Source organism: Hyperoodon ampullatus, assembly GCF_949752795.1.
Source record: "Hyperoodon ampullatus genome assembly, chromosome: 7".
NCBI lineage: Eukaryota > Metazoa > Chordata > Mammalia > Artiodactyla > Ziphiidae > Hyperoodon > Hyperoodon ampullatus.
This window is the reverse complement of record NC_136920.1, coordinates 111,669,464-111,692,823: the sequence shown is the minus strand read 5'-3', so window position 1 is coordinate 111,692,823 and position 23,360 is coordinate 111,669,464. Positions and strand designations below refer to the sequence as shown.

The following is a 23,360-nucleotide window of genomic DNA, read 5'->3' as shown; positions in this document are numbered from 1 at the left end:
TCAGCTGTCCATTCTGAGTTGTTCCTTGTTTTCCCTTTAAATGAATACTGTGAGGGCTTCCCTGGTGGCGCAGTGGTTGAGAGTCCGCCTGCCGATGCAGGGGATAAGGGTTCGTGCCCCGGTCTGGGAAGATCCCACATGCCGCGGAGCGGCTGGGCCCATAAGCCATGGCCGCTGAGCCTGCGCGTCCGGAGCCTGTGCTCTGCAACGGGAGTGGCCACAACAGTGAGAGGCCCGCGTACCGAAAAAAAAAAAAAAAAAAAAAAAAAAAAAAATGAATACTGTGAGATCATCTCTGAATCTCAACCACAAAGGTTATCCAGCCAGTTGTTCCAAGGAAACTGCTTTTATTCATAAAATTAAAAGTTAACATTCTTGGTTTAGGTTTCCAAGTGAAAAAGGAAAAACTTCTAATGTTTATATTAAAATATTAGTATGAGGAGAGTCAATTATTTTTGATAAAGAATAAAATGAACATTCATTGTATTTAATCCTCTTACATAAACTTTAATGTTTTCAAAGTTTAATCTTGAACTGAAGTGTCATATCTTGCTTAATATGTTTTCAGTAGGTAATAGCACCTCCATATAAAACACATGAACTCTTAATGAAGAGTTTAATAGTAATCATAGTTATCTGAAATTTATTAAACATTTCCTATGTACCAAGTGCTGTAATATGTACTTTAAACATATTAACATAAAAAAAAGAACCTATAACATATAGGCCCTTAGTTTGAGGTAAAGGCAATGTCCAAATGATCATTATTATTTAAAATCAAATATTCAAAGTGAAATGTAATTTATTTCTTATAGCATTATGTTATAAGGTAAATATCAATTAAATTCGAAAAGAAAAAGTGGAAAATCAAACTCTTCTTTATCTAAGGTTTATTTAGTGATGCAATTCCCATGTTAAGACACTATATTTCTTGGAACATTTCCAGGAAATGAAGTGATTCAGAAGTTTTGAATAACTCTCAGTGCTGTTGAATTACCTCATATGCATTTAAAACGATCATATGGTAATTTGTATAGTGCTTCATAGTATTTCAATTGATCATCCTATCAGCCCCAGTATGAGGAAGCCAAGAAGACATCCCCTGCCCTAGAAGTGGTATAAAACTGACTGCAGATGCTTCTCCAGATCACTGGAAGAGAACGAAACTTATGGGCTACCAATGGTTTTGTATAAAGATTCCTTGGGCCTTCTTCTTTTGACACTCTCCACATTACACCCTAGGTGACTTCATGCATAGTCAGGGCCTTATGAAGTTTGCTGAAACTTTATCCACAGCCTGGCTTCTCCCAGGGGTTGCATTTTAGTGGACATCTTCAACTGGAAATCCCATGGGCACTTCAAAGTCAATTACAACCCAAACTTACCTACCAGCTTTTCATTCTCCGAGTCTCAAGCATGATCTTCCCTCTATATTCTTCCTCCTAGAGGCTTGCAGTCACCACCTAGTAATCCAAGGCAGAATCCACAGCTCTCCCTTTCCATGTACAATACATCACCAAGTTCTATGAAGCGTGTCTTTTAAGAAGCTCTCAACTCCTTTCCCCATGCCCTGACTTCTGGCCCCATGTTCCTCACAGGGCTCATTTCAATTGTCTCTCAGTCTCCACACTCACCCCTCCCAAAAGCCACCCTCTACCTCACAACCACTGTGACCTTTCTAAAATGTGATGGATCACATCTCCAACAGCTGAAAATCATCCTCTGGCCATGTCACCACCCTTATCTCCCATCACCCACATCCATAAGTGAACCTGCATTATAGCTGGATCTAACACATGACTTTGCAAATGAGGCACCAGCTGTCGACCTTTGAAACCCCTGGGAGAAGTCAGGCTGTGGATAAAGTTTCAGCAATCTTCATAAGGCCCTGACTATGCATGAAGTCACACCTTTGCATCTAACATTTTGCATCCGTGACTTGTAGTGTACTTACTCCCCATAAACACTCTGTAGGATTATCATGTCCTTGTCTTCAAAGTCTCAGATTGAACATACTGTTCAGGGAGGCCTCCTTCTCCCCATCCACACCCCACCCCATTCAGAGTTAGATGTCCAATCCATGTGTGTTCATAACACCCTAATAGCTCCTCAGTTACAGTATGTGTCACATAGGTGTTTTTATTGATTTAATTCTTGACCTGTCCCCTCCTCCCAGACTTATCTTCCTTGACTATAAAGACTGCGCTTCATTCACTTCAATATCCTCATTATCTAATGAGGGCAATTTGTTAGACAGCTATTAGGTAGGTAATAGCTACTGACTTTATTCATTCATAAATATCCAGTTGAGATATCTTTCATTTGCATTATATTTAATGACAAGCTATATGGATGAGTGATTCTAAAGACAAATAGCATAGTAATTAAGACCAAATTCCCTCTGTTTCACTTACCATCTGGGAGATCTAAAGCAAATTACTTAATCCTCACATTAATGCTGTCGTGTAGACATTATTATATGACAGATTGGACCACTAGGCACAAACAGAGTGCGTGATATGATGTATGTAAAGTGATTTGAACAGTTCTTGGTACATAAAAAATGTTCAATAGATGTGAGTGGCTATTACCTTCAGTTCCTATTAAATTGCAACATAAAATCATGTGGTTATTTTTAAACTTGAAGTCACAGCTCTCCTAAAACATGAATGGCAGTTTTTCATCACTGGCAGGGTTTGATTCATACTATCCTGTTCATTTTCTTCCTGGGTTTTTCTTGGAAATCTAAAAAGCATGTGGCATGTGAGAAGACTGTGGTACTGATAATGAACCCAAGATAACTGTGCTTTAAAAACAACAGCAACAAAATCATGCTGTGTGGAGCATTGTATCATGCTGTATACATCTGTATAACTGATGTGTGAGGGAATCAGTGTCATTCAGTCCTACTGCTAAGGCTGTAAAAATAAATGATGACAGAGAAATCAGTCTTTACCTATTACCCAGGAAATAATGAGCATCTCCATCCATGAGAAGCAGGAGGTTTTCATCCTGAACAGCTGTTTTGCATTATCTGTGCTGGTTTCATTAGGAAGGAGTTTGGTGCCTTCAAATCTGTCAGCTGCATTCATGACTAGTAGCCCCAGAAAAATGGTGAAGGAGGCTGCATGTGCTACAAACTTCATGAATGGGCCACGCATTATCTTCCCCATCTGCCACAACACACACCAAAAGAAAATCTTAGCTTTGTTCTGTACATTTTGCAAAACACACATGCGTATACACAAGAATAAATATCTGGGCACTCCAATGGTCTCCTAAGATAATTATGTACCTTTATATAACTAATAAAAGAAAAATAATTCCTTTTGCTGATATAAAATTTTGGTCATGTTGCTCAGCTACATATGCTGATATTCTGGATTGATAGTTAAATAAATTAACTTCTATTAAATGACATTTAAGTTCTTAAGATATTATATATAATACTGACAAAATATTTTATGAATATAATAATGACAAAAGGCAGAGCATAGTATCACCATTACTCATAAAAAGAAAACTAATTTAGTGGGTGTGAAGTATTGAGGAAGCAGCAATGAAAATATTAAACTGAATCTGCTTTATAATATATACACCCTTGATTGATAATTGTTTGTTTGTTGTCCTCATGTGTATTTCACTGACATGGGTGCAAATCAGGCTTCAAGTGATGCTGTAAATGGAGTAAGAGTCAGGAGTACCAAGAAGAGAACTCCCAGCTCAGGACAGGACAGTAGGGCAGTTCCCATCACGCACTGGAAAGATGTCCTGGAATGACACTGGATTGAAAAATGTCCAGGTGTCTTTTTTTTTTATACATCTCTAAATCTTTAAATATGGGATAGGAGCAAAAGGTTAAAACATTTGGTCTCGCGTTGGGAAGGGAGTTTTGAGGAAGAATAGGTGAATTCACTGGAGCTGGCCCAGGCGACGGAAACCAAGTAGGGGGTGGGCCTCAGGTGCAGAGGCTGGAAACGGGTACTCAACGGGAGCAGTTTGTAAGGGTGGCTGTAGCGTCTTCAAACCGTTTTTTATATTTTCAGAAGCCTATGGAAATCATTTAATATTTTCTGTTCATAGGCTTCTGGAAAAGGTTTTTAAAAAAAGTTTTGTGGGACTTTTTGGCTAGAATTGCATCAGTGTGGTAAGAAATGCAGATTGGCAATTACATACATCTCTGGTCACATAACCAACACATTTTAGGTTCAGGTTCCAGTTTCATTCCTTCATTAGCTGAGTAGCAATGAGTGAATTTCCTAAATTATGTGAAAGTCAGATTTTTCATATGAAATATGGAGACAATAAAAGCTCTTGTGCATCTATAGTAGAGGAATAATTTCCATCTGAGATGCACGAATCCTAGCTGGGGCAGAGGGATGGTGTGTGCCCACGATGTGTCTCAAGGGCTCTGTGTATCCCCTGTAATGGTAAACGAAACTCAAATACATGTATGCAAGGATTTTTTCTTAGGAGAGGGCCAATAGCTTTCGACAGCTTTTCAAACGAGTTTATTATTACAGAAAAAAATATAAAAATTAATAATAATACCACCAACACTTGGCCAGTACTTGTATGTACTGTTTTAAGTGCTTTACCCTGTTAATTTCATGATATAATTACAACAATACAAAGCGGTATATGCTGCTGAAATGCCCATTTTATGGATGAAGAAACTGAGGAAGTGAGGTCCAGAAACTAGCTTAAAGGTCACACAGCTTATAAGTGGTAGAGCTGGGATCTGAACCCAGGCATACTTGTTTGAGTTAATGTTTCTCTTTGGTTTACAAAACAAGTTCATATTTTCTCATTGAAGTACATATATATGTAAATTCTTAGAGAACAAACGGTTCTAAGATTTTAAAAAGCTAAATGCTATAATGGAAGGAATGCAATGTTCTCTGTTCCTACACACTTTATCTGTCTATATGATTTTCAAAATTATAAACGTTAGAGCTAGGATGAATCACATAATTTAGTCCCTTCTCTCTTGATATTTAGAATCTTAGGCCAGGCAGAATATCAGGGTGTGCATGTGCGTGCATGCATGCGTGCGTGTGTGTGTGTGTGTGTTTATCTAGATCAATAGATCAATTGCTCTATCTATCTAGTTTTAAGCCAATGGATCTATACAGTTAGATATATTGCAGACCCAATCCAAGGTTACTTTGTAAAAGGTTGCTGTAAAAATTTTGTCCAAAAACCATACTTCCATAAGTAAATGCTCATTAGATTGAATCAAAGAGTACTTTTTGTGTCTTTTTAAGATCTTGTTTAAATAGAACTCTCAAATAAAGTTAAAACAAATGGGAGAGAAAGTAGTCTTGATTTTCTTTTGCCTATTGTTCTTAGCAATGTTTTCTAAAAAAATATGGACTATTAAAAACTGAACATTAATGTGACTTTATTTTCTTTTTCTATGGTGTGCCACATATACAATTTTAATTCTACATTTGCTTTATATACAATTTATTGTAATCATGGCTATTTAATCATGTTTTATATAAGATTTAATCATGTGTACAAGATTTATTTAATCATTTATTGCAAGGTTCAATATCTTCCTGGTGAAAACAGCTATTATTATAAATATTAAACCAATTTTTCAAAGTTCTCAGTTTATTTGACTGTTGTGGAAAACTGGGATTGAGGCTTTGACTATTGGTAGTAAAATCCATGGAAAACTTATTTATTCCCTGCTTTGTTCAGGCGAGAATCAGAGGCGGCCTTCAAAATACAAAATTACGAAAAACTCAAGAGAGCACAAATTAAAATAGGAGAAGGAGAAGAGAAAAGGCTGGAGACATAAAACGGGGTGAGAATAAAGCTACCCACATTAGAGTGTTCCTCAAGCCTGAGAGGTCTGGAACTTGAGTTCAGCTGTCTGGACACATCTAAAGCCAACGTTCAGTTATTCTGGGCACGGTGTCTGATCTGCCCCTCACTACTGACCTGCCTTACCTTCCTTCTTCCCTCGGTTCCTGGTTCTTACACAATATGACTCCTTTATTTTATTCAGAAGGGAGAGAAGAGAATCAAACCAGGTACTTTTGTTGCTTACTAAATATATACTACCAAACATAAAATACATAGCTAGTGGGAAGCAGCTGCATAGCACAGGGAGATCAGCTCAGTGCTTTGTGACCACCTAGAGGGGTGGGATAGGGAGGGTGGGAGGGAGACGCAAGAGGGAGGATATATGGGGATATATGTACATGTATAGCTGATTCACTTTGTTATAAAGCAGAAACTAACACACCATTGTAAAGCAATCATACGCCAATAAAGATGTTTAAAAAATAATAATAAATAAATAAATTTTTTAAAAAAGAAAACAAATAAACACAAAACAAACAAAAAGTTGGTTGACAGGAAACTAAAATGGTGTGTTTGGATAGTCATATCTTCTATTTCTTATTACAAATCATTGAGAGTTGTGTTTCTCTTTAAACTAAAGGAGATTCTGGCACCACTCAATGGACTTTAGGAACTGAAGTGAGTTATTCATTTTAGTAAAATTTGTCATCTATATATTCTGTGACATAAACAGATTTCTAAAAAATAACTGTAAAGAAAAATTGAACAAGGTGAAAAATTGATGTAGCTGGAAAAATGACTGAAAGTAAGCACTGAAAGAAATACCTGCTTTTAAATATTATATCATACTGTTTTTAAGTATTTACTGATGATCAAATAACTATCAAATATCAATAGTAGCAGAAAAGGTTGAAGATAGCTTAAGCCAAAATGATTTGAAATCACATCATGACCTATTTTTACTATAATGAGTATAAAACACATTTGGGTTATGGTGGAAAAAGAGAACAAGTAAGGACAAAAATAATTTCTTAAAGAAAAGAGCAGACGTGAGGAAAGAAAACCAAACTTTAAATAGAAACAGGGACTCTGTCAAGGTGCATAGGCCTGAAATTTGATCTCGCTTAATTTTCAGGGATGCTTTGGAATGTTTTAATATTTTAAATAATATTTTAAATAAAAGCATCAATATAGCTTGAGCAATCTCCCCCCCATTTAAAAAAATCAATTATCTAAACTGTAAATAATATTTATATATATATTACTAAAGGGAAAAATGTAAATAGGTTTTATCATCATGTTTCAAACATTAAATAACAGTAAAATAGATTTCAGATATGAAAAAAATACCTTGACAGTGTCCTTTTAATTTGATTATTTGCCTCAGGGTTCATAAACGAGGATGGAAAACAGATACCAGAAAGAAACGTGGCCAGGGAAGAAGAAATAGTGAAGGAAATCAGGTTAATTAGGATTCAAACAAAATTTAAGAACTGTGCAACTCTAAGGACTGCCAAAACTAGTCTGTCAAAACACCAAACACTCTGGAAGGCATTATGCTTTTGAACTCACTGGATATGGGGAGGCACAATTATTCACTTTAGAAGAGATATTATAATTTAACTGATCACAGAGTAATAACAAGGATAATTCAGAACCACCCCACACTTTTAATTCAGGTTAAATCTCTGAAGACCCAGGAAATGTGAATAGAAGCAGAACAGAGACTACATACATAGATGTAGCCTATGTTCTAGTAGGGAGAATTAATTCTGTTTTCAAAGTGAAATCTGTCATTCCTATGAAAAAAGGAAGAAAAGAAAAATCTTAACTTTCTAGAAAAAAATCCATGCTATAAATTTCTAATTCTAGTAAATATCACTATTTTCATTTTATTTTCCTCCTTTATATTTTATTTATAAATATATAAGGCCAACTTTTGGCCTTATATATTTAAGGGAAAAACATTTATAATGACAGATTTTACCCTCAGGAGAAAATGCCAAGTTTCCAGCAGTTCCTATCATCATCAATGGAAGTAATTACAAAGTTCCCACTGTGTAAGGCTTTGCACCAGCTTCCTACCATAAGCCACTTACTAACATTCCTATAAGGTTAAAGCACCAAATATATGACTAAGTAATAATAATAAGAAAATATGTTGGTAATGGTGATATATGTCTTTGCACCCACATGTTACAAATATTTGAAAATGAGTCATGCCCAGATTTAACAACAGCAAGTGATTCAACTGGCATATCTACATAGCACATAAATAGATGGTCCAGCAGACATTTCAGACACATAGCTTTAGAATTATTTCAGTCTGACTCTAAGGGTTGAAACTTAGAGAGTTCCAGAAATGTGGCTTCAAAAACATGAAGAATAAGATTGTTGGCAATGCAGGCAGACAAATCTCTATGTCTGTTAACAGAATGACAGGTCAACATTTTCCAAACTTCTTCTGTCTCACTAATGAAAGGCTAGGTCCATCTGAACAAATTAATTTCATCAAATTCTGGGCAGAGTTTGCCAAAAACAAAAACAAAAAACAGAAAAACAGGCTATCTTTGTTGTCAGGTTACAATGTACTCTGTCCTTAAAACAAACAGTCTTCATTGAAACAAGCATTATAATAATATTTACACAATTGTCCTTTATTTATATTAAGATTTATCTGGTCATATTCGCTAAAATAAATACAAAACAAAAACTTTCATCTCAAATTTTGCCAGAGCAGAAATAACAAAAGGAAACATGTTCTTTTAGGGTGTTATTTGAGATATCTGCTCAATGCATACCTCATCAAAAATGTAAAAATATATGCATAGGCGTAACTAGAGAGAAGACAAATAGGAAATATACTGAGGTTTTCTTTCGCATATTAATAGTGGTAATACTACAGGTGAATTTTCTCTTTCCATTGCTTTATTTCTTATAGCAAATATATGTTATTTTTATAATATTAAAAACAATAAGACTATTTAAACCCAACTCTGACTTCCCTGAAATTTTTATTTGGGAAATGGAATTTTCTTTGCTTAACTGGCTCTGATATATAAATCAAATACACTTCTAGGAGATAACAGAGGTGCAGGCTTCACAGACATACCTTGCTGCATGGAGCAAACCAGTAAATGAGAGCCAGGAAAGGCAGTCCGATGGCAACGGCGAGGACCACAAGAAACTTGACTGCCGTGGTCTGCTGCCGCAAACCGGAAAGGTTCTCATACCATATGGACAGAAGCTGCTGTTGACAGTTTGGATGAGCTACAAACTAGCAGGGGAGTGACAAAACATTTAACAGCTTGCTTAAAGATTCAGCATAAACTCTTTTCTTGCATTCTAATATTATGTTCTGTTCTTGCCCATGAAAAATATTGTTAGAATTAAGAACAAATGTAAAATATCTAGCGAGCAGGTATCAAGCAAGATGGCAGGGGGTTCTAATATGTATTACATAAATTCAAAGATTCCAACTTTTGCTTTATGACTAATGGTTTTCTTTCAAAGCAGAAACAAATTTTGGAAATTTAATATTGGAAAAAGATTCATCAATATTTTACAGAAGGACTTTTATGATTATATGTTTTTTCCATCTAGAAGGAGTGATATAAAGATCCTGCTAGATCAGATGTCTAAATACTTTTTTTTTAAAGTATACAACCTTTTCTGCACTGATCTAAAATGGTAAACTTATTTTATACTAGGCTCCCATTTGCATATGGGTCTTTTTCTGGACTGCCTATTCTATTCCACTGATATTTCTTTTTATTCCTGCACCATAAACTCTTTCAATTAAGAAAACTTTATAATTAAATTTCACTCTTTACTTTTCAGAATTTTTTATTCTTACATATTTATTGCTTACAAATGAACCCTACATATGACAGAGAGCTGCATTATTTAATGTACAAAAAACAACAGCTCAAAATAACAATTGGTAAAGAATATTAAAAATTAGACAAAGGACAGGTTATATAAAGGAACTAAAAATGTTTCTTAAGGATGGTTAACCTGGAAGATAATTAAATCAAGATACAATGTTTGTCTTCTCAGAATGGTAAGATTTAATAATACTTGGTAAGATTTAATAATATTTGGTAGCACAGGGAGATCAGCTCGGTGCTTTGCAATGACCTAGAGGGGTGGGATAGGGAGGATGGGAGGGAGGCTCAAGAGGGAGGGGATATGGGGATATATGTATACATATAGCTGATTCGCTTTGTTGTGCAACAGAAACTAACACAGTATTGTGAAGTAATTATACTCCAATAAAGATCTATTTAAAAAAAGAAAAAAACTAATAATACCCATTATGAGTGGAAGAAATAATCCCTCTCACACACTGTTGACATTTGTAAACTGGTGCACCTTTTTTGAAGGGAAATTTAGCAAATGTTTTGAAATAACAAAAAAATAAAGAAATAATAAACACCCTTAAATAGTAAGCTGACTAAATGAACATAACGATATAAATAAACATAACAATATGCAGCTTTTGAAAAGATTAAGTGGATGTCTATTTACTGATATGTGAAGATGTCCAAGGTATAAATTTATGGAGAGAAATATAATATTGATTAACTACTCTCCATTAAGAATTGAGAAGACGGAAAGAGGGCATGTCTATATTGTTTGAAAGCTTACCATAAGCCTGTGTTACTTTTATTAGAAAACTTACCTATAAAAACTGTTTTTTTTTAAAGATATCTTACATAACCTAAGAAAGCAGTCAAGGATAGGGGGAACCACATGAAGACAGAGATAAAAATACTCCACAAATAAAGATGAAGGAGATTCAAATGCTCTAAAGAAGGAATAGAAGGCATTGGTCTGGATTTGGAATATATTAACAAATGGGAAAACCGAGTTGGGTCTTGATATTCCTATCCTATAATAAATGCCTTGTAGTTTGAACACACAAAGTCATTTTTATATCATTAGTTAAGTAAAAGAAAGTGTCAATCACTGCATAAACAAGTCTAGGTTTTAAAGACTGGCATTAGTGTAGGTTAAATGCCTCACAACTAGGCACTTAGAATTGTTAGAGAACCTACCTAGTGCAATTAATTAGAAAAACCCAGCTCAATCTAATTATGCCAAGCCTTCATCCTGATTTAGCACCAATAAAAACTGAAATAATGTAAAAGGGGCTTCAGGCCTGACCTTACTTTTTTTACGTCATATTTAATGGCAAGTTTTAAACGGCTGAGATTTGGACGACCGTGATCTTCACCACTGGGGTGTATTTCAACATCTCCGTTCAGAATGGCCTCTACTTCTTCGGTATTTCTGCACAGATCGAGGAGTCCAACAACAAAATCTTTGCACTGCATTGACAGTTTTTTGTAGTCATTCTAGGAAAGGCAAAGCAAAGCAAAAAACAATAATGTAGAAGTAGCAAATTTTACTATGTTATGCTGCAGAATTTATCAGTGATTTGACAGTCTGTAGAGGAAAAAAACTCTATTTTTAGGTTTTCTATTCTTTTAACATTTTCAATTGCTGTTCTGCTGAGCGATCTCTCTCTGAAATATCTTAGCACAATAAAGATTTTCTTTATATCCTGAAAGAGGAAATTTGTCTAAAACATAACGAAAGTTATCAAAAAGTACTGCACTGTGCACCAAACTCATCTGCTGATTCAGGAGAAATATAAAGTAAGCAACGTTTCCCACAGCATGCTCATACTATTTTGCATACATATATCTCTTATGTTCATAACTTCATCAGCTAGGTACATAATATATATTTGCTAGACAAAAGCAAACATATATCACTTATCTACTTATTAAATTGTTACCAAGGAACTTTATGTACCAAACAAAGAGTCAAAAGATGAGATCCAATATAAAGTCTGCAAATTGAGATTCTTCTCTTTGGAGAAAAGGAAATTTAATGAAAATGGTTTCACTGTAATTTACTGCTGATGAACTAATGGTATTTTGGGAGGATTTAGAGAGTACAGATCATATTTAAACACCAAAAATTCATTTTGAACTTACACACACCATGCATTCATATCTTCATTATGGTCTTTCTGATATTTCCTTCCTCTTTATTCTCTTACATTGAAATAAGGCCATTTATAACCCAATGTTAATAAAGAAAACCTATTAGCTAGAACTTGTTGCATTCCAAGTGGATCATATCATCATTTAATCTTCACAATTGCCTTGATCACTTAGGTTAAATAATATGTCCAAAATCTTGCAGCCACTAAGTATCAAAATGAGGCTTTAAATGTAACCCTGTTTTGCTCTAAACCCTTTGCCTGTAAGAATTATGCCACTTTGTCTTTTTGTAGAATGCTTCTCTATTTTGATCTATGAAGAACTGGGAGGCAAGCCAGGGAAATACTAGTCCCATTTTGCACATCAAAAAACTAAGGTCCCTTGAGCTCACTACTTCCATGGCAGAGTTTACTCTTAAAGCCAGCTTTGCAGGTTCAGAATTAGTTGTCTCCTCCATCTTGAAGCCACCATTGTGTTGTAGGATAAAAAGATTCCTTCCAGGGGGAGTTAAGATAGCAGAGGAATATGAGGACGTGGAGTTCATCTCTCCCCACGATGCATCAGGAACACAGATGCAACAATTCTCACAGAATACTAGCTGAACACTAGCAGAAGACCTTCAACACCAGAAGGGACTATAAACATCCCTGAATAACTGGGTAGGACGAAAAAAAGAAGGGAGAAGGGGGAGGAGAGGAAGCGGGATGGGACCTGCACCTCGGGGCAGGGGAGCTGAAACAGAGGAGAGATTCCCGAATTCAGGGAAAACCCCCCTCTGACAGGGAAATCGATTGGGGCAGAAGGGAAGTATTTGAGGCTGTCAGAAGAGGGTGAAGTGGCCGATCTGTGGCAGACGGGACAGAGTGTGAAATATACAGGTGATCTGTACCACAGCCCTATGTGCCCCAGACTGGGACGTGTGTTCACAGGTGTGCAAGGGGGCTGGGAGCTGGACTGTGGAGATTGGAGAACAGACCTGGAGCGAGAACTGCTGTTGGCTGTGGGGAGACAGACCGAGGGGACGGGAGGGAGGAAATCCGCAGCAGGGAATGCCTATGGAGGAAGACTGGACTGCCATAGAAGCAGGGCACTACTGCTGAGTCACACACAGGGAGAGGAGCCGCTTCTGTAACCTCTCTCTCCCCACACACCGGCACCAATAAAAGAAGCCTTCTCGGGGCTGGCTCTCACACACCTTACGCTGAGCACCAGAAAAGGCCCTCACTTGGGGCATATCTCTGGTGCCCATGGCCGCCAGCTTCCTTATGCATTTGGTGCCACCAGGGGTCCTGTGATCCAAGCAGCCATACCACCTCTGTGCCCCGTCCTCACAGGGGCAGACCCAAGAGCTCCAAGGTAGCCTCAGGACCAGACTCCTGTGGGTGGACCACAGGGAGAGGTGGGGATAAAACCAAAGCTGAACCTCAGGAACAGGGCGACTAAGGAAGAAGATCAAAAATCTTTCCATCAGCTGTTCAAGCTGAAGATTAAATCCCTGTGATCAGCTAAGTAGATCCTGTGTCTATGGAATATCTGAGTAGACAATGAGTGTTCCCACAAATGAAAACAGTCTAGCTCTGGCATCTGTGGAATTTGGGGGCCAGCACACACAGGAATTGGGCCCAATCAGTGTCTGAGTGGTTCCCACAGGACCTACAGCAGGTCCAGAGACCAGCCCAGAGGCAGAGGAGGGCCTCTTGTGGAGGCAGAGGTGGGCTGTGTCTCATGGCATGTGCAAGGACACTTACAGTGGAGACCCCAGGGAAACATAATTATTACTAAGAATTTTATCATGTTTTTATTCATACTGTTGTTGGTTCTGGCTTTTTTGTTTGTTTCTTTTTCTTTCTTTTTTTCTTTGTTGTTGTTATTGTTTTAGTTTTTTTTTTATTTAGTCTTTTGGGATCTTCATGTTTTATAACTTTTTAAATATATATTTCTATTTTTACCTTGCTTTTCTGTTGTTCTGTGTTCTTTTCCCTTATTTTTCTTCTACTTCTTTTTCCTTAATATATTATTTTAAAAATGTTTCCATTTCTACTTTGCTCTTCTGTTGTCCTGTGTTTTTTCCCATTATATTTTATTTTATTTTATTATTATTTTTTAATCCTTTTTATTGGTTCTGTTTCCTTACTTTATTCTGCAGTTGTCACACTGCTTTGGTTTTGTGTTTTTGTTAGTTTTGATATAAATTGTTTGATTTCACCTTTGAGTTCCTCTATTTGTCTGGTTGTTCTTTGCTTTTTGTTTTATTTGGTTCTATTTTTATTTCTTTTGTATGTGTGTGTGTTTCCTTGCTTCTGTTTTTGTTTGATTTTACTTTTTACCATTTGTCTGGGGTTTTTTTAGTCTTTTTTTTTTTAATCCCCTTTATTGTGGGAATGAGTGACTTGCGGGGTCTTGTTTCCTTGACTGGAAGTCCAGTCTGAGGCTTTGGGGTGGGAGCACTGAGTCCAGGAAGCTGGACCACGAGAGAATTCCTGGCCCCAGGGAAGATTAATCGCCAAGAGCTCTCACGGAGACCTCTATCTGAATCCAAGACCTTTTCCACCCAAATGCCAGCAGTTCCCAGTGCTGTACGCTTCACACAAAATCACAAACAAGACAGGAACACAAACCCACCCATTAGCACACAGACTACCTAAAGTTATACTAAGCTCACAGACACCCCAAAACACACCACCTGACATAGTCCTGCTCAGCAGAGGGAAAAGACTCAGCTCCACCCACCAGGACACAGGTACCAGTCCCTCACATGAGGAAGCCTACACAAGCCACTGGAACCACCTCTCCACTGTGGGCAGAGAACAGCAGGAAGAGGAACTATGAACCTGCAGCCTAGGGAAAGGAGACCTCAAATACTGTAAATCAGACAAAATGAGAAGACAGAAAAATATCTTGCAGGCAAAGGAACAAGATAAAAAACCCAAAAATCAAATAAATGAAGAAGAAATAGGCAAACTACCTGAAAAAGAACTCAGAGTAATAATAGTAAAGATGATCTTGGAAATAGAATAGAGAAAATACAAGAAATGTTTAACAAGGACCTAGAAGAACTAAAGAGCAAACAAACAGTAATGAACAGCACAATAGCTAAAATTAAAAATACACTAGAAGGAATCAATAGCATAACTGAGTCAGGAGAAGGGATAAATGAGCTGGAAGATAGAATGGTGGAAAAAACTGCGGCAGAGCAGAATAAAGAAAAAGGAATGAAAAGAAAGGAGGACAGTCTCAGAGACCTCTGGGACAACATTAAGTGAACCAACATTCTAATTATAGGCATCCCAGAAAAAGAGAAAAAGAAAGGGTCTGAGAAAATATTTGAAGAGATTATAGTTGAAAACTTACCTAACATGGGAAAGGAAATAGTCAATCAAGTTCAGGAAGTGCAGAGAGTCCCATACAGGATAAACCCAAGGAGAAGCATGCCAAGGCTCATATTAATCAAACTAACAAAAATTAAAAACAAAGAAAAAATATTAGAAGCAGCAAGGGAAAAGCAAGAAATAACATACAAGGGAATCCCCATAAGGTTAAGAGCTGATCTTTCAGCAGAAACTCTGCAAGCCAGAAGGGAGTGGCAAGATATATTTAAAGTGATGAAAGGGAAAAAACTACAACAAAGATTACTCTACCCAGCAAGGATCTCATTCAGATTTGATGGAGAAATCAAAAGCTTCACAGACAAGCAAAAGTTAAGAGAATTCAGCACCACCAAACCAGCTTTACAATAAATGCTAAAAGAACTTCTCTAGGAAGGAAACAAAAGACAAAAAAAAAGACTTATAAAGACAAACCCAAAACAATTAAGAAAATGGTAATAGAAACATACATATCAAATATTACCTTAAATGTAAATGGATTAAGTGCTCCAACCAAAAGACACAGACTGGCTGAATGGATACAAAAACAAGACCTGCATATATGCAGTCTACAAGAGACCCAGTTCAGATCTATGGACACATACAAACTGAAAGTGAGGGGATGGAAAAAGACATTCCACACAAATGGAAATCAAAAGAAAGTTGGAGTAGCAAGATTCATATCAGTAAAACTGACCCTAAAATAAAGACTATTACAAGAGACAATGCAGGACACTACATAATGATCAAGAGATCAATCCAAGAAGAAGATATAACAATTGTAAATACTTATGCATCCAACATAGGAGCACCTCAATACATAAGGGATATGCTAACAACCATAAAAGGGGAAATCAACAGTAACACAATAATAGTAGGGGACTTTAACACCCCACTTACACCAACAGAGAGATCAACCCAAATGAAAATTAATAAGGGAACACAAGATTTAAATGACACATTAAACCCACAGCCAACATCATTCTCAATGGTGAAAAACTGAAACCATTTCTACTAAGATCAGGAACAAGACAAAGGTGCCCACTCTCACCACTATTATTCAACATAGTTTTGGAAGTTTTAGCCACAGCAATCAGAGAAGAAAAAGAAATAAAAGGAATCCAAATCAGAAAAGAAGTAAAACTGTCACTGTTTGCAGATGACATGATACTCTACATAGAGAATCCTGAAGATGCTACCAGAAAACTACTAGAGCTAATCAATGAATGTGGTAAAGTAGCAGGATACAAAATTAATGCACAGAAATCTCTTGCATGCCTATACACTAACAACAAAAAAATCAGAAAGAGAAATTAAGGAAACACTCCCATTAACCATTGCAATAAAAAAAATTTTAAATACCTAGGAATAAACCTACCTAGGGGGGCAAAAGACCTGTATGCAGAAAACTATAAGACACTGATGAAAGAAATCAAAGATGATAAAAACAGTTGGAGAGATATAGCATGTTCTCGGATTGGAAGAATCAACATTGTGAAAATGACTCTACTACCAGAAGCAATCTACAAATTCAATACAATCCCTATCAAACTACCAATGGCATTTTCCACAGAACTAAAACAAGAAATTTTATAATTTGTATGGAAACAGAAAAGACCCTGAAGAGACAAAGCAATCTTGAGAAAGAAAATGGAGCTGGAGGAATCAGGGTCCCTGACTTCAGACTACACTACAAAGCTACAGTAATCAAGACAGTATGGTACTGGCACAAAAACAGAAATATAGATCAATATAACAGGATAGAAAGCCCATAGATAAACCCACGCACCTATGGTCACCTTATTTTTGACAAAGAAGGCAAGAATAAACAATGGAGAAAAGACAGCCCCTTCAATAAGTGGTGCTGGGAAAACTGGACAGCTACATGTAAAAGAATGAAATTAGAACACTTCTTAACACCATACACAAAAATAAACTCAAAATGGATTAAAGACCTAAATGTAAGGCCAGACACTATAAAACTCTTAGAGAAAAACATAGGCAGAACCCTCTATGACATAAATCACAGCAAGATCCTGTTTGATGCACCTCCTAGAGTAATGGAAATAAAACCAAAAATAAGCAAATGGGACCTAATGAAATTTAAAAGCTTTTGCACAGCAAAGGAAACCATAAACAAGATGAAAAGACAACCCTCAGAATGGGAGAAAATACTTGCAAATGAAGCAACTGACAAAGGATTAATCTTCAAAATATACAAGCAGCACATGCAGTTCAATATCGAAAAAACACACAACCCAATCCAAAAATGGGCAGAAAATCTAAATAGACATTTCTCCGAAGAAGACAAACAGATGGTCAACAAACCCGTGCTCAACATCACTAATCATTAGAGAAATGCAAATCAAAACTACAATGAGGTATCACCTCACACCAGTCAGAATGGCCATCATCAAAAAATCTAGAAACAATAAATGCTGGAGAGGGTGTGGAGAAAAGGGAACCCTCTTGCACTGTTGGTGGGAATGTAAATTGGTACAGCCACTATGCGAACAGTATGGAGGTTCCTTAAGAAACTAAAAATAGAACTACCATATGACCCAGCAATCCCACTACTAGGCATATACCCTGAAAAAACCATAATTCAAAAAGTGTCATGTACCACAATGTTCATTGCAGCACTATTTACAATAGCCAGGACATGGAAGCAACCTAAGTGTCCATTGACAGATGAATGGATAAAGAATATGTGGCACATATATACAATTGAATATTACTCAGCCATAAAAAGAAACGAAATTGAGTTATTTGTAATGAGGTGGATGGACCTAGAGTCTGTCATACAGAGTGAAGTAAGTCAGAAAAAGAAAAACAAATGCCATATGTTAATGCATATATATGGAATCTAAAAAAATGGTACTGATGAAACTAGTGGCAGGGCAGGAATAAAGACATAGGCATAGAGAACAGACTTGAGAACACGGTCAGGGGGAAGGGGAAGCATGGATGAAGTGAGAGAGTAGTATTGACATATATACACTACCAAATGTAAAATGGATGGTTAGGGGGAAGCTGCTGCTTAGCACAGGGAGATCAGCTCGGTGTTTTGTGACCACCTAGAGTGATGGGATAGGGAGGGTGGTAGGGAGCCTCCAGCAGGAGAGGATATGGGGATATATGTATACATATAGCTGATTTACTTTGTTGTACAGCAGAAACTAACACAACATTGTAAAGCAATTATACTCCAATAAAGATGTTAAAAAAAAAAAAGATTCCTTGCAGAGATCAAGAGAGAAAGATGTTAGAGAAATATAAGAGGCTCTGGATGTGAATCATTAGGTAATATTTGCGGGGCGGCTAAATGGAAAACAGCTTCAACCCTGGTATTTGCAAAGCATCTTCTTGGGCTCCTCCCCATAAATCATGCCAAGTTTCACTTTGCTAACTGTAGGTTCAAACAGATTCTATAAAAGAAAATTAATAAAACAAATTCTGTCTTAACTGAGAATGGCTCAAACTACTTCTAAACAAGTATCTTTATAAACCTTATAAATAAGGTCACAAGGAAACAGCTCTAGCCCTGTCATGAAATAGTCAATCAAGGTCATGGGAAAGAACTTTGAGGTGTGGAAGTATCAATACATATGTTGTCCATGCCCACTATTCCATATTATAGTGGTTAGGAGCTTGGGCTTTTAAGGTTAGATATACCTGTAATCAAATCCCAGCTCTTCTGTTTTTTAGCCATGTGATCTTAGGTAGCTTCAAATCACTCTATGAGGTAGGTGTTATTATTATTTTCATTTTATAGATGAGAAAACTAAGGCTTAGTGAGAGTAATTGTTAAAGAAATCACACATTGCAAAGCACATAGCAAGCATTTGATAAAACATAATTATTTTATTTATATCATCAAAGGCAAGATCTGAAAACAGGCCATTTGTTGACATTTGTAAGTACCTATGGAGTTATGACAAAATTTAATGAATCTAGCCTTTCTTGTTTGTAGCGCTCAATTCTAGATTTATCTTTAGTCCTTTTGGAGATAAAAATGTAAGACTCAAAACCAGTACTCTCTAGAATTCCAAAACAGCTCAGGTGAAATTAGATATTTCAAAGGAGGGTATGACCCTTCAAGTGTAGAGTAACATTTTTAGTAGAAACCACATGGACTGAAAAAGTAAAGTACAGGAGCTCTGTGCTGTTTCATATCTTGACTTAAAAAATTGTTTCCAATTCACTGCTAATTCTCAAGACATATTCTAAGCAAAAACAAAACAAAACAAAACCCAACAATTAAAAAATAAAATAAAGAATAAGACTGCTTTTAGAAATGCATGCTTTTTTTCACCTTGGGAATCCATTTACAAATATTTTCATATTTACGTTTTTCTCAAATTGAAATATAAACTCACTTAAAATGAGATGTTGGCAGTTCATTCGCCAGACTCAGCACTGTGATTTTGGTTTTTGGAAAAAGTGAAGCTGGCGGTTGATTTAGTTCTGCCTTTGGCTCACATACCCACAGCATACATTAATAAATTAGAAGTGGGTGTTTGCCTATTAACCTTTGAGTTATAAAGAGATGTCTGATAGTGGGTTAATAGAACAGAGTTTAGAGGTTAATAGACATAAAATACCCTGTTAAAAATATCCTGTCACAGGGTCATCTTAGTTGGATTTTACATAGTAGAAGATATTTTATGGTGTGTAATTTTAATGTCTGGATCTATACATAGAATAACATTTGCTTTATAGAAATTAAGAGGGTGGGGGCAAATGCATGCCTTAATTCTCACTAATCAACCCTATGGGCTTTGGAGGAGGGCAGACCTGGATTTGAAACTAGGTGCAAACACTTACTAGCTGCATGACTTTGGGCAAATTACTTAATCCCTTAAAGCCTCAAAATTCTCATGTGTAAAACAGAGGTAATGTAAGTACCTACTTCTTAGGGTTCCTGTGAAGATTATTTGAGATTACAAATGCCACTTCCAGGCCCAGGGTTGGGATGAATCAATGGCAATTATTATTGTTGTTGTTTTCATCATTTCATAAACAATATTCAAGTAGTCTCAGTACCTTGGCACAAAATTGTGCTAAAAAATAATAAAGCCATTATGGGATTCCTAGGGATAAAAGATATTTCCACATACTGAGGTATGGGTAAGTCATTCTAGCTTATACATGAGTTAACTTGAATTTTATGCCAACTAAAATAGCCTGTTTGTGGCCTGTCAAACATGCATTGTACACCTGCTTTAATTGTTAAGTAAAGGGCACATTGACCAGAAGTAAAGAATATCCATATTAAAAGTAACGATTAAATGTCTCCCTTCCTGGGAGGCCAATGATGGTTCCCCTTCGATGATAAGACTCCCTTTCCAGGTGCCAAGGTCATACTGACTTGCTGTGTACATGCTAATCTGTTTTTTTTTTTTTTTCAAACCTTGAAGGAACATATCCCTGATTTGTTTAATGTTCTTTGTTCTGACAAGATATAAAACTGTGCTGAAAACCATGCTTTTTCAGATCAGTTCCTCAGAGTTATCTGAGAGGCTGTCTTCCAGGCTATAGTCCTCAAATAAAACTCTTTTCCATTCCTATTGTAGATTGTTTATGGATTATTTTCATCAACATTGGGTATCACTTGAATGTACTGAAAATAAAATGATTATTCATTCATTCATTCTTTCAACAAATATTCTACAAATGTTCAGTGAGCAATCAGCAACTAGTGCTGTGATAGATACAGCAGTCTTACTAAGATGGGAGTTAGGTAAAATGAAATTATGTTCCTAAAGAGTAAAGAAAGTACATAGTATCATTATCTATCTAGTGATCGAGTTATCAGTCCTGCTTCTTGGGACCATAAGTAACTCTAAGGCTCTTCAGAATAATTGTCACTCAATGGCACATTGATCATTGAGCCCTGTCACCGCTGATGTGAGGATGATTAACAAGCATTTTTACAGCACCTAATATGTGGGGTTGTGAGGAACATAAAAGGTAATCAGACACTACTCTAAAGAAAAGGTAAAAAGAGATGAGATACATTTTCAAACAAGAATTGAAGACAGACATTTTCCTAGGTTTGTCAGATGCTACTGACTTTTATGTTGATTGTTGCCACAGCAGTGGATACTTATTTAACTTAACAGAGTGTTTGATACCAGGTTTTATCCTTTCCTTGGCATAGAAATGCTCAGGTCCCATTGAAGCTAGGAAGATTGAAGAGCAGCAGTGAAGGTAAACAGGTGCTTCAGGGGCTGAGGTCTCTCAGGGTACACACGGTTGCACGTAACTTCCATCCCTAACTGTTGACTTGACTTAGATCTAAAATTTTGCCAGAATGGATTTTTTCTGCCCATCTATTTAAACTGATCGGAGCCTGAGTAGAGGCTCTAGGTAGCTGCTAAAGAGAGTGGAACTACATAGAGAAAGTATGAATGGAGGGAAAGTGCCTGATCCATATACCTCGCACCTCCTGAGCAGAAACAATGTGCGGTGAACAAATAAAGGAATGTCCGGATCCTTAAATCCTCTTAATCCTAAAGGGGCTCTTACATTATGTAATGCATTTAGGGACAGTGAAAAATTCACATTCTGGTTAGATGTGATTCTTCTCACCTTTGGCCCACCTTCCCGCCCCCTCACTCCACAAGGTCATGCCTTATATTATAGTTCCTACACACAGGTCTTTCCTCTCCTATTAGATTACAAACTAATTGAGGGCAGGATTACTGACTGAATCGTCTTTGTGTTTGTGCTACATCTCCATCCTCCCTTCTCAACTCTCCCCAGTACAATATTTGGTACAAACATGGGCTCAAAAGATGTAAGCAAGTGAATGAATGAATTAAGAATGTAATATTCTTCTGTGGTCCAGAGAAGTGTGTAAACAAAGATACAATTAGAGAAACAGAAATGTTGAAACCTAAGCAGTGAAATTTCAAAAAAAATTAAATACAAATTTTAAAATAATATTAATCAGATTTTGAAGAAACTTCTCTAATTGAAGATAGCATAGCTCTCTGACTCACTGAGTCCTGGGAGTAAAGTGAGAAGTAGGAAAGACTGAGACAGGATTGTAAGAGATCATTTGCTTGTCCTGTACCCTCAGCTGCCAGGTAGCTAAAGGAAAAGCAGCATCCTTCATCCTGGGGGCCATTGCAAGGTTCCAGTGACCATTTACCTCCACCTCCCTGCCTGGATGGATAGGACCCAAGGATAGATGGACACATGACATACCATGCTGGGTTTAACAGTGTTCCTTCAATGACAGAGGCACCGAGAAACTGCACAGGAGAGACCCCTAAAGTGTGGAATGTAGAGACATGCTTTTTCATAGCATAGAGAACAGAGAAAATAAAACCAATATTTATCTTTGTGTAATACTGTATTTGATGAATCAGACCTGATTCCAAGCAGTGTATAGCTGAGTAATGGAGAAAAGCTCACCCTAAATAACAATAATGTACAGCAGAATGTGATGAACACTGTAAGACAGGTCAGATAACCTATGGAGGGAATTTAAAGGTGTATGTGTGTAGGTGTGTGACCTTAGACTAGGAATCTGAACTTTCACCCTCTTCAGATGTAGCACAAACCCTGGGGAAAATGGCAGCATATGACACGGTATCTCTCCACTTACCTTTTATTCAGAGACTGCTCAAAGTTCCCTCGAATCGACTACTTCTTCCATATCTACAAGCTTTTGTTTGGATGTTACCTTGGCCTAAAATATCTTCTCCCTCATTCTCTGCCTTCCAAAATGCCACTCATTCTGCCATATACAGCTGAAATACCACTTTACACGTAACTTCCCCGACACCTAATCTGAATTAAATACTGCTTTCTCTGAACTGCTACAGCACACAGCTTATAGCCCTATCTAGTAGTTTCATTCCTCTTTATACCATATTTATGCATGCATGCATCTGTCTCTCAAGTCAAACTACGACTTCCTTTATCATATTAATCTTTCTGACCTCAACAGCAGCAATCACCATGCTCTGAATATAGAAACAGTGTTTTACAGGAGACAGAATCTGGGTTTTAGAGATCAGCATCCATGGATTCTGATCCCAGCTCTGTCATTTTACCAGTTGTGGATCTTGGGCCTTACTTAACCTTTCTATTCCTCCATTTCTACACCTGAAAAGGAACTAAGATCTTCTCAAGGTTGTGATAAGAA

The 23,360-nt window shown here is 36.8% G+C and overlaps 1 protein-coding gene across 2 annotated transcripts in view; it reads right to left on the bottom strand.

Annotated features, from left to right (window-relative positions):
* Window positions 1–23,360, bottom strand: part of TRPC6 (transient receptor potential cation channel subfamily C member 6) — a gene marked incomplete at both ends in the record, with an annotated part of 107,800 nt that overhangs the window by 20,478 nt on the left and 63,962 nt on the right. For both annotated transcript variants that reach the window (XM_079708172.1, XM_079708173.1), the window contains 3 exons: window positions 2,957–3,173; window positions 8,930–9,094; window positions 10,992–11,177. In XM_079708172.1, the coding sequence (XP_079564298.1) occupies window positions 2,957–3,173; window positions 8,930–9,094; window positions 10,992–11,177 (568 nt within the window). The remainder of the gene's footprint in view (window positions 1–2,956; window positions 3,174–8,929; window positions 9,095–10,991; window positions 11,178–23,360) is intronic.